At 42.6% G+C, this 12,718-nt stretch overlaps 1 protein-coding gene across 2 annotated transcripts in view; it reads right to left on the bottom strand.

Annotated features, from left to right (window-relative positions):
• Positions 1-1,219: 1,219 nt before the first annotated feature.
• Positions 1,220-12,718, bottom strand: part of LOC123995114 (protein stum homolog) — a 41,397-nt gene continuing 29,898 nt past the window's right edge. Inside the window, exons 3-4 of one of the 2 annotated variants that reach the window (XM_046298455.1) lie at positions 2,968-2,976; positions 1,220-2,398 (exon numbers count right to left, since the gene is read on the bottom strand). In XM_046298455.1, the coding sequence (XP_046154411.1) occupies positions 2,364-2,398; positions 2,968-2,976 (44 nt within the window). In that variant the 3' untranslated portion in view covers positions 1,220-2,363. The remainder of the gene's footprint in view (positions 2,399-2,967; positions 2,977-12,718) is intronic. The other variant, XM_046298456.1, reaches the window with a different exon arrangement.

The raw sequence follows: 12,718 nt of genomic DNA, 5'->3' as shown, positions 1-12,718 counted from the left end.
TGGTATTGTAAATACAAATGAGTCTCTCCAGGCCAAGGTACCATGATACTGTAGGTGCACACTACAAGGATGAGATGGTGAAGATGCATGAATCGAGAAACGACTACCGAGACCTTGCATAGTCAGGGTATCAGTGGCACCATTGTTGACGTGAGCAGTCTCCTATTGTCTTTTAATAAAGTTCCGAGCGCTCCCTACTGGCCTGTAATGTCATGGTTGAAACAATAACCCAATGCTTTTCTCGCACAGAGGCTTTGGGATCAAATCCCAACTGTCTCTGTGTATCACTGTCTTACCATCACAGTATTGAACAACCAAAGACAGAGAATTTGAGTATGTTTATATTTGTTGGTATCTCCAGCACTGTTATAAAATTATTTAATATCCACTACTCTAACCTCAGATAGCTTAAAAATACAGAAAAGCAATTTACTGTCTCCCAATCAGTAATGGAATGCTGTGTATTGTCTGTCGCTGCCTGAAAAGATCTGGCATGAAAGCCCGTTCTACCAGGAGAGAGAATGACTTATTTGGAGAAAAGGGATCCATTAGCCTGCTATCAAAGGGAGGGAATTCCACCGAGACACATTTAAAGGACAAATACAGTAACAATAGCCTTTTTACTGTTGACTCAAAAGAGATGATGTCTGTCTGTCTGCTGTTATGGAACAGAGATAGAGAGGACATCCAAGGACAACCATTATCCTGCATGCTACATCCATATCTTCCTGAAATGTGTTTTCAGTCTGGTTGCATGTGGAATAATAACATCCGAGACACAAAATACACATTTCTTTATGTAAATTCCTTATTATACCTTAGACAATATATCTTAGGACAACTGTGAGGCAAAGTCTGCCCACCCATGACAAGTCATACGGTTTCCTAATACCTTTGAGCTCTGCCCTGACGACTAGAGCACGCAGTCAGCTTTGTCTCTATCATCTCTCCCGCTCAGCACAATCACTGACCCCTCCCTGGCCATCGCTATCCTCCCCTCTCTCAAAGCCTCTGTGTCCCTCAATGGCACCTTTTGTTCAAGTGATGTTGCCATTGCATGTGGAGAAGTACCAGAAACATCTCCACAATAGATCTGCATATGAGGAAAAAAAAATAGCCGGTTCAATGGGAATGGCCTAGCAACAGCTCTGACCGATCAGGACAAGAGAAAGCCTTTTAAACCTTGAACAAAATTCAGAACAAACACAGAGTTGTTCATTACATACTTTGTTTATTGAGGGTGACACTTATTTTTGCTGTTCCGTACACCAATGTGATTTTACATTTTTTGGGGGGCAAATTGGATAACAGTTAAGTGGTCTTTACATTTCACAAATGCATTGGATATCTCTCTTTGTGAAAGTAAAGGCAGTCTCCAATGAGGATGTCATACTCTTCACAATCCAATCTTTAAACACCATCAAAGCTTATGCTATAATCTACGGTATATGTCTATTGTTCTATTATTTCGATCTTTAAAATCCCACCATTTAAATGGTTCATACAGCACCACTGGTCACTGTAGCCGTGTCTCCTCCTGCCATAACTTGTACCAATTACCTTCACTTCAGCTCCACGTGCACACACAGATACTTGCTTAAAATGGACAGTATCTATGGCAACTGGCCCAGAAGGATTTAGTGAACAAAACATTGATGTTTCACAAAGACAACAACCAATGAATAGTCATACAAAGTCACAGAAGGCTATTAATGTCTGTGTGTGATGAGAGTAGTTTCAATATGATAGGCATATCTGAAGAATGATACACAAGGTATCCATGCAGAATATTACTGTATATAAAACAAGATCATCTCCACTTGCCATAAGTCTTAATAACATCACGCCCTATACAATCGTGGAGGGCTTAACAGACACGGATACCATCTTCGGACTATTGACGTCTACTAGTCAAGTGAGTGGTTAAACAGCTGATAATATACACAAAAGGAATAAACTGCACATTTCACTTTTTCATAAAAACCACTGAACACTGAATATTGCCCCAGACAGGATAGATAGTCCTTAGCACATGGTACAGTACTGTACATACAGTTGGCACATATTTATATTCTATTGTGTTATATTCTCGATTTTCACAGGACGCTTCGGGGTGTAGAAAACGTCTTTCCATCGATATTGACGTGCTCCTCATTCTACAAATGAGCTGTGAAGTGGAGCAGCAGCAGTTGTAGCAGTAGGCGATACGGTACAGTAGGTAGGGTAGGGTTAAGCCTGTGACTATCATCCTGCCTTGGCTCCCCGCCCAGTGGTGAGGCCTCCTCGCAGCTCTTTCTCTGCCCCAGTTGGCCGGGGGGATGCTAGGAGACAACTGTACATCCAGGCTTAAAGTTTAGCTGGGCTCAAACCTGCTGGGGAACCCCCTGATCCCTATAGCCTGGAGGAGAGACAGGACACAGTGAGGTTACAGGTCGATAAGTAGACTGGTGAACACACCACCTGAACACATTGAGTGCAACGGTGCAGGTGAGCCCTGAACAGCCTGAGCAAACTGAGTAAAGCCATGCAGCAAGCTGGAAAATGCTTAATAGTGAAACCTTAATATATAAGACAACTAAATTTGAATCTATACTGAAGAATCTTATTGAAAAATCTTCCCAGACATGCACTGCTGAGAGTATAGCGTGCTCTCTGATCTGTGATGCTGCTAGTTGCAAAGCATGTTGTGACGGAGTCAGGGACAGTGCTGAGGACATTCAGGGCACTCCCAGCTATTTCTCCATTCCGGTCCTGCCAATGACGCCCGGTATAACGAGCATGATGGAGGACAACAAAGCCGAACAGTGTGAGAGACAGCCAGAAGGGAGGTGGTGGGATGAACAGGAACATTATCAGAGGTGGAGTCGATGGACCAGGAAACAAGCAGTGGGGGCAGCGAGTGAGAGGAGGCAGCAACATGTTGGTGGAAACACAGAGACTGTGTAGTACTACACACACAGTACGTACCGTCAGAAACTTTCATCCGTTTAGGAGGACAAGCAAAGAAAAACAAAACAAGAGAAATTAGTTTTGAAACCATGGAAAGAAGACGAGACAGAAGATAGGACCCAGAGCTCAGTGGTTAGATTCAATAACAGGGTTGATAATAACAGCATGAAAATGCTCAACAGTGTTCTGGGAGCAGTCTTTCCCTCCCACACACAGAGCAATTAATACCACACTGTTATCTTGACAAAGACCTCTTCTCTAGGCAAACAATAGTAATTGTCATGAGTCCAATGAATCCATCCCCTTATGTGGCTCGGAGGGAGAGAACTATAATAATGTAATCCAAGATATATATCTAAGAAATATCAGTGGGATCCATGGGGAGAAAGAACTATGTAGCTAATGTAGCCTCATTTGAATACAATACTGACTCAAGTGATAACATAAAGCAGACACAAGAGAGTGCAAGGGGAAGAACAGGGTTTGTTTGTTTATTTGGGTCCCCACTAGCTTTTGCAGAGGCAGAAGCTATTATTCCCGGGGTCCACAAAAAACACAGAGCATGACAAGTAACAAAACACTGATACACTGATAGACTAGGGCAGTCACACAAATGTAAAATACACAACAACAGCACTTAAAGTTGTCCAGGGCAGCTCTAGAAGGGCAGAAATTTGACAAACTGACTTGCTGGAAAGGTGTCATCCTATGACGGTGCCACGTTGAAAGTCACTGAGGTCTTCAGTACAGACCATTCTACTGCCGATGTTTGTCTATGGCGATTGCATGGCTGTGTGCTCGGATTTATACACCTGTCAGCAACTGGTTCGGCTGAAATAGCTACATTTAGTCATTTGAAGGGGTATCCACATACTTTTTGGCCATGTGGTGTACAATAATATAAAAACATTACATGTACAACAACAAAAAACGATGTGTGTGTGTTTGTGTGTCCCCTCAAAGTCCCTGTCGTTCTATGAGATTTTCTTTAATATTTTTTAAAGGTCATTTTGCTAGTTGCTTGAGTAATTGGACATGAAAGGAATTCCATGCGATCATTGTTCTGTATAATACTGTGTGTTGCCGTGAATTCATTTTGGACTTGGGGACTGTGAAGAGACACCTGGTGGCAGGTCTTGTGGGGTATGGGTGAATGTTATTTGATTATGCAGGCAATCTGGAATTTCATTACATGAATACTTATCATAAAAACTAGATGAGAAGCAGTTCATCGCTCGTCAACCCTCAACCAGGAAAGACTGGCATGCACGTTGTTGATGTTAGTTCTGTATGTGCAGTTAAGGGCAAGGCGTGCTGCTCTGTTTTGAGCCAGCTGCAGCCTTGCTAGGTCTTCCTTTGCTGCACTTGACCATATTATCGGACAGTAATCAAGATGGGAGCAGACCAGAGCCTGAACAACTCGCACAGATGACTTTTGTGTCAAAAACACAGAACATATTTTTTATAACAGACATACCCATCCACATCTTCACAACAACTTTGTCAAAATGAATTGACCATGATAATTGATATCCAATGTTATATCTCCTCAATGCTCACACCCTTTACACACAACTCCAGTTGAGGTTTAGGTCTTAGAGAATGTTTTGAACCATATACAATGTGTTTAGTTTTAGATGTATTTAAGACCAGCTTATATTAATCACCCATTTTGATACTGACTGTAACTCCTTGTTTAACATTTCAGTGAGCTCACTGGCTTTGGGTGCTGACATGCAGAGAGTGGAATAATCCACATACATAGTCATTTTAGCTTTGTGTAAGACCAGTGGCAAATCATTTGTAAAAATAGAGAAGAGTAACGGCCCAAGACAACTGCCATGAGGTACACCGCACTGTACATATCTGATGTAAGAGAAGCTCCCATTGAAGAACACTCTCTGGGTTCTATTGGATAAATACATCTCCAACCATGTGATGGCAGGTGATGTAAAGCTATTGCATGCGAGTTTTTTCAATAACAACATGATCAATAACATCAAAGGCTGTACTGAAATCTAATAATACATCTCCAATTATCGTATTATCCATTTATTGTAACCAATCATCAGTCATCTGAGTCAGTGCAGTACAAGTGGAGTGCCCTTCTCTATAAGCATGCTGAAAGTCAGTAGTTAACATGTTCTCTGAAAAATAGCATTGTATTTGGTCAAACACAATTCTCTCCATCATCGTACTAAGAGCAGGCAGCAAACTGATTGGGCAGCTGCTAGAGCAAGCAAAGGGTGCTTTACTATTTTTAGGTAGTGGAATTACTTCAGCTTCCTTCCTCACCTGTAGGCTTTGGTTAAAGATATAGCAAATAGAGGTGGCAATACAATCTGCTACAGTTCCATTCTCATTAGTTTCCCATCAAGGTTGTCTATACCTTGTGGCTTATCATTATTGATGGATAACAATAGTTATCCCACTTCTCCCACACTAACTTGTCCAAATTCAAAACAGCAATCATTTTCTTTCATTATTATACGCTTTTGGCTCCCGAGTGGCGCAATTGTTCAATACATCATCAATCCAGAGGGCTCTAACAGTTCTCACAGTTAATTTCTTAACAGGTGGATGTTTGTCAACAAATGAAATGAATCATTTTACAAATACCTCCAGTGCTGCATCTGGATTCACTTCCTCATACACATCAGACCAACATACATTTTTTACATTTTCAACAAAAGAGTCCTGAGAAAACCTTTTGTATGAACTTTTATAAATTACTTTAGGCCCAACCTTTGGCACTTTGGCTTTCCTTGTTATTGCCTCAATGTTATGGTCACCGCAGCCAATGGGAACTGATATTGCTCTTTTGCAAAGTTCTGCAGCAATAGTGAAGAGTTGTATTTGTATTTATTATGGATCACCGTTAGCAGCTACTCTCCCTGGGGTCCAGCAAAATTAAGGCAGTCACAACACACTATGTGCCCTCAGGCCCCTACTCCACCACTACCACATATCTACAGTACTATATCCATGTGTATGTGTGTGTATAGTGCGTATGTTGTTGTGTGTGTATGCATGTGTCTGTGCCTATGTTTGTGTTGCTTCATAGTCTCCTCTGTTCCACAAGGTGTTTTTTTTAATCAGTTTTAAAAAATCTAATTTTACTGCAAGCATTAGTTACTTGATGTGTGATAGAGTTCCATGTAGTCATGGGTCTATGTAGTACTGTGCACCTCTCATAGTCTGTTCTGGACTTGGGGACTGTGAAGAGACCTCTTGTGGCATGTCATGTGGGGTATGTATGGGTGTGTCACGGCTGTTGAAGGAGGAGGACCAAGGTGCAGAGTGGTGAGCGTACATATTCCTTTATTTAGAAACAAGATGTATTATATTAACTTAAAATAAAAGTGTTCATTCAGTATTGTTGTAATTGTCATTATTACAAAAAAAAAAAACATTTTCTTTTAAATCGGCCGATTAATCGGCATCGGGGTTTTTGGCCCCCAATAATCGGTATCGGTATCGGCGTTGAAAAAAATCATAATCGGTCTACCTCTAATAGACAACAACACTTTTTTTCACCTCTTCCACGCAGACTTATGGAATTCAGAAGTACAACTCTTGTCTTTCAAAATTTAGTCAAATATACTTGGATGTATAGTATCAGCTTTGTTGCTGGCATGTCATCCCTAAGTTTGCTTATCTTGCCAATGAAAAAGGCATTAAATTAGTTGGCAATATCAGTGGGCTTTGTGATGAATGAGCCATCTAATTCAATGAATGATGGAGCCGAGTTGGCTTTTTATCCCCAACATTTCAATTAAGTGCCTCAAAGCTTTTTACTATAATTTTTATATAACTGTTTTTTTTCATAATATAGTTTATTTTTCTATTTATTTAGTTTAGTCATATGATTTCTTAATTTGCAGTCCATTTGCCAATTCAGCTGGGATGCCAGACTTATTTGCCATACCTTTTGCCTCATCCCTATCAACTATACAATTTTTAAATTCTTCATCAATCCAAGGGGATTGAACAGTTTTTACAGTAATTTTCTTAATGGGTGTGTGCTTATTAATTACTGGAATAAGCAATTTCATAAATGTGTCAAGTGCAGCATCTGGTTGTTCCTCATTACACACCACAGATCAGCAAAAATGATTTACATCATCAACACATGAATCACTGCAAAACTTATTGTATGACCTCTTATACACTATATTAGGCCCAGCCTTTGGAACTTTGGTATTCCTAGATATGGCTATTATATTGTGATCACTACATCCTATAGATTTGGATACTGCTTTAAAGCAAATTTATGCAGAATTTGTAAAGATGTGATCAATACACGTTGATGATTTAATTATAATAATAATAATAATATATGCCATTTAGCAGACGCTTTTATCCAAAGCGACTTACAGTCATGTGTGCATACATTCTACGTATGGGTGGTCCCGGGGATCGAACCCACTACCCTGGCGTTACAAGCGCCATGCTCTACCAACTGAGCTACAGAAGGACCATGTTTCCTGTGCTGTTTGTAACTACCCTGGTAGGTTGACTGACAACCTAAACATTATTAAGCATTTTACACATATTATACAGATACTGACTGTTAGCACTTGGTGGTCTATAGCAGCTTCCAACACGAATGGGCTTTATGTGAGGCAGATGAACCTGTAGCCATATTACTTCAAAAGTATTTAACAATAGATTGTCTCTAAGCTTTACAGGAATGTGGTTCTGAATATAGATCGCAACATCGCCCCCGTTGCCATTTCTGTCTTTTCGGCAGAGGTTATAACCATGTATGCTACCACTGTATCATCTAAGGTATTATCTAAGTGAGTTTCAGAGGTAGAATATGCATTTTATCTGTTACAAGCAAGTTATTGACTTCATGGACCTTGTTTCTCAGGCTGCATATGTTAAAATGAGCTATTTTCTAGCACTTTTCTGGGTTGCTTGATTGTTTTGAATGCTTTACTGGGAAGCTTATCAGAAGTAGACTTGCTCATGTTATTTATATTGGAGCTGATAGTGCAGGGTGAGCTGCACAAAGTGGTATTCCTACTAGGGCATACTGCCTAGGTGCTAACAGTGTAAATCTGGTTCATAGGCTCATGTTTAAAGCATACAATAGCTGTAGGATAAACAGAGGTATTCGGTGCAATTAGGGGCACATAAAATAATAATCATAACGCAGCATTATGACGACTCATTGTCACAGTGGTAGGGATTAACTGAGCTGGTCTTGGATCATTGAAAAGTCATAATTTCAACACAGCCTTGAAATGTGTGGCCAGAGTCCAGGAGCCATGATGATTTGGATGGACTGTCATTCCTGTGGAGTATCTTCTGTTTCCAGAAGGTGTCAAAGTTATCTATAAAAGCGACTCCAGTAGAGCTACAATAATATTTTAGCCAGATGTGCAATGCCAGCAGTCTGCCTAATCTTTCACACCCGCGGCCCAACGATGGTACTGGACCTGAAATGATTGGCCGTTTTTCGGAGTCTTTTAATACTAAAATTAGTTTTTTTAAATCAGTTTTCAAATGTTCTGAGTTAGCCATCCTGATGTCGTTTGACCCAACATGGACTACGACAGTGTCAGCTCCTGGCACCTGTGGTAGCACAGTCGGAAGCAGCCTTGTTATGTCCTGTACACATGCTCCTGGGTAGAACGGTTGGAAGCAGCCTTGGGAGGTCCTGTACTCGTGCTCCTGGGTAGCACAGGGTTTTTGCCTTGGGAACCGAGATGTTTCTCACCATAAAGCTGCCTATGATGACAGCTGGTGATGTTGAATGGGCTGCTCTCTCAGGCAGCCTCACGGTCTGATGAGGGTGCGAGCTCAGAGGATCTGAACCCGAGGTAGAAGCCACCGGAGAGGGAGACAGAACTGAGGATGAAGACGCAGGTACCTCTTGATCCGATCTTGAATGGGAATCCCCCAAGGAAGAAAGCGCCGGAACCTCTGGATCCAGAGCGGCAAAGCTGTTTCTGCTCTGTATCAGATCAGGGTTGAACATCTCCAAGGAGACCCCCGATGACAAAGGATGCCTTCTTCGACTTCCACAGTGAGTGACTTACTTCCATGGCTGATTGGTTGGGTCGAGAACAGCTCCGTTCTCCAGGGAAGGTGGAGACCCCTTTGGGGATAGAACCCTGCTGAGCACCGGCCAGTTGGCTGTGGAGAACCGACATGGGGGCGAAACTTCCACCAGAGCGGCATCCTGCTACTGGGGTGGAAGAAAAAGAAAAAGTAGGCGTGCGTGGATTCCCTGGCAGTTTGTGCAGGTTTGCTACTTGCTTGCTAAAAGTAGCCTGTAGTCCTCCGCAAGCAGTTGCTACATTGAAAGTCAGCACAGTCCACATTGTGATCACTGATCATCCCTAAAGCCAAAACGTCATTTGGCCGCCTTTCCTTCCAGTACTCTGCTGCCTGCGACTGGAACGAATTGCAAAAATCTCGGAAGTTGGAGACTTTTATTTCCCTCACCAACTTTAAACATTTGCTATCTGAGTAGCTAACCGATCGCTGCAGCTGTACATAGTCCATCGGTATATAGCCCACCCAATTGACCTACCTCATCCCCATACAGTTTTTATTTTACTGACTTTTCTGCTATTTTGCACACCAGTATCTCTACCTGCACATGTTCATGTGATAATTTATCACTCCAGTGTTAATCTGCTAAATTGTAATTATTCACTCCTATGGCCTATTTATTGCCTACCTCCTCATGCCTTTTGCACACAATGTATATAGATTCTTTTGTTTCTACTATGTTATTGACTTGTTTATTTTTTATTGTTTACTCCATGTGTAACTCTGTTTTGTTGTCTGTTCACACTGCTATGCTTTATCTTGGCCATGTCGCAGTTGCAAATGAGAACTTGTTCTCAACTAGCCTACCTGGTTAAATAAAGGTGAAATAAAAAATAAAAAATAGTCCCTGAACAAAGCAAAGTAGTGATGTTGGGTGGGTGCAGCAGCGATCGGTTGAAGAGCATATATCTAGATTTACTAGCATTGAAGAACAGTTGGCGGCCACGGAAGGAGTGTTGTATGGCATTGAAGCTCGTTTGGAGGTTTGTTAACACAGTGTCCAAAGAAGGGCCAGCTGTTTACAGAATGGTGTCGTCTGCGTAGAGGTGGATCAAGGAATCACCCGCAGCAAGAGCGACATCGTTGATATATACAGAGAAAAGAGTCGGCCCGAGAATTGAATCCTGTGGTACACCCATAGAGACTGCCACAGTTCCGGACAACAGGCCTTCCAATTTGACACACTGAACTCTATCTGAGAAGTAGTTGGTGAACCAGGCGAGGCAGTCATTTGAGAAACCAAGGCTGTTGAGACTGCCGATAAGAATACAGCGATTGACAGCGTCGAAAGCATTGGCCAGGTCGATGAAGACGGCTGCACAGTACAGCGTGGCTGAGGTGCACCTGTGACCAGCTCGGAAATCAGATTGTACAGCGGAGAAGGTACGGCGGGATTCAAAATGGTCAATGGATATAGGTCTGTAACAGATTGGGTCTAGAGTGTCACCCCCTTTGAAGAGGGGGATGACTACGGCAGCTTTCCAATCTTTAGGAATTTCGGACGATACGAAAGAGAGGTTTTACAGCAATTAATAGGGGTATAGGGGTTGCAAAAATGGCGGTGGATAATTTTAGAAAGAGAGAGTCCGGATTGTCTAGCCCAGCTGATTTGTACGGGACCAGGTTTTGCAGCTCTTTGAGAACATCAGCTATCTGGATTTGGGTAAAGGAGAAGCTGGGGAGGCTTGGGCAAGTAGCTGCGGGGAGTGCAGAGCTGTTGGCCGGGGTTGGGGTAGCCAGGAGGAAAGCATGGTCAGCCGTAGAGAAATGCTTATTGAAATTCTTGATTATCGTGGTTTTATCGATGGTGACAGTGTTTCCTAGCCTTGGTGCAGTGGGCAGCTGGGAGGAGGTGCTCTTATTCTCCATGGACTTTACAGTGTCACAAAACCTTTTGGAGTTAGAGCTACAGGATGCTAATTTCTGTTTGAAAAAGCTAGCCTTTGCTTTCATAACTGACTGTGTATATTGGTTCCTGACTTCTCTGAAAAGTTGCATATCACGGGAACTATTCGATGCTAGTGCAGTACACCACAGGATATTTTTTGTGCTGATCTAGGGCAGTCAGGTCTGGAGTGAACCAAGGCTATATCTGTTCTTAGTTCTAAATTTTTTGAAAGGGGCATGCTTATTTAAGCATCCTCTACTGACGGGATGAAGTCAATATCCTTCCAGGATACCCGGGCCAGGTAGATTAGAAAGGCCTGCTCACAGAAGTGTTTTAGGGAGCGTTTGACAGTGATGAGGGGTGGTTGTTTGACCGCGGACCCATCACGGATGCAGGCAATGAGGCAGTGATCGCTGAGATCCTGATTGAAAACAGCAGAGGTGTATTTGGAGAGCAAGTTGGTCAGGATAATATCAATGGGGTGCCCATGTTTACAGATTTAGGGTTGTAGCTGGTGGGTTCCTTGATAATTTGTGTGAGATTGAGGGCATCTAGCTAAGATTGTAGGACAGCCGGAGTGTTAAGCATATCCCAGTTTAGGCCACCTAACAGAACGAACTCTGAAGATAGGTGGGTGGCAATAAATCCACATATGGTGTCCAGGGCACAGCTGGGAGCTGAGGGGGATCTGTAACAGGCGGCAACAGTGAGATACTTATTTCTGGAGATACATTTTTTATATTAGAAGCTCAAACTGTTTGGGCATAGACCTGGAAAGTATGACAGAACTTTGCAGGCTATCTCTGCAGTAGATTGCAACTCCTCCCCCTTTGGCAGTTCTATCTTGATGGAAAATGTTGTAGTTGGGGATGGAAATTTCTGAATTTTTGGTGGCCTTCCAAAGCCAGGATTCAGACACGGCAAGGATATCAGGGTTGACGGAGTGTGCTAAAGCAGTGAGTAAAACAAACTTAGGGAGGAGGCTTCTGATGTTAACATGCATGAAACCAAGGCTTTTACGGTTACAGAAGTCAACAAATGAGAGCGCCTGGGGACACACAGGGCCTGGGTTAACCTCTACATCACCTGAGGAACAGAGGAGGAGTAGGATGAGGGTACGACTAAAGGTTATCAGAACTGGTTGTCTAGTGCGTTGTGAACAGAGAATAAAAGGAACAGATTTCTGGGTGTGGTAGGATAGATTCAGGGCATAATGTACAGTAGGATGCGGATACAGTGGAGGTAAACCTAGGCATTGAGTGACGATAAGAGAGGTTGCATCTCTGGAGGCACTAGTTATGCTAGGTGAGGTCACCGCATGTGTGGGAGGTGGGACAAAAGAGCTATCTGAGGCATGTCGAGTGGGACTAGGGGCTTTGCAGTAAAATAAAACAATGATAACTACCCTAAACAGTATACAAGGCATATTGACATTAGAGAGAGACATAAAGCAATTACAGGTGTTGATTGGGCCAGCTAGCTAAGACAACAACTTGTAAGACAACAACAGCTAATCGGCTGACAACAACAACAGGTAAAATGGCGATGAATAGGCAGAGAGGGTCTGTTAACTACACAAAGGGTCTGAGTTCGAGGTTGACAGATAAACTAAATGGAGTACCATGATTAATGAACAGTCCAGCATGCATCAGCTATGTAGCCAAGTCATCATAGGGTCCAGTGAACAGAAATAGATGAAACAGGGAAGCCGTTAGGTAGTCGTTACTACGCGAGCCGGGAGATGCGCCTGTCTCGAGGCTAACTGGTGCTAGCTTTGGGAACAGGGTGTCACCAACGTCCGGCAAAGGCCAG

This window comes from Oncorhynchus gorbuscha, linkage group LG14, assembly GCF_021184085.1.
Source record: "Oncorhynchus gorbuscha isolate QuinsamMale2020 ecotype Even-year linkage group LG14, OgorEven_v1.0, whole genome shotgun sequence".
Classification (NCBI taxonomy): Eukaryota; Metazoa; Chordata; class Actinopteri; order Salmoniformes; family Salmonidae; genus Oncorhynchus; species Oncorhynchus gorbuscha.
The sequence above is the reverse complement of the archived record's forward strand: the minus strand, read 5'-3'. Positions and strand labels throughout refer to the sequence as shown.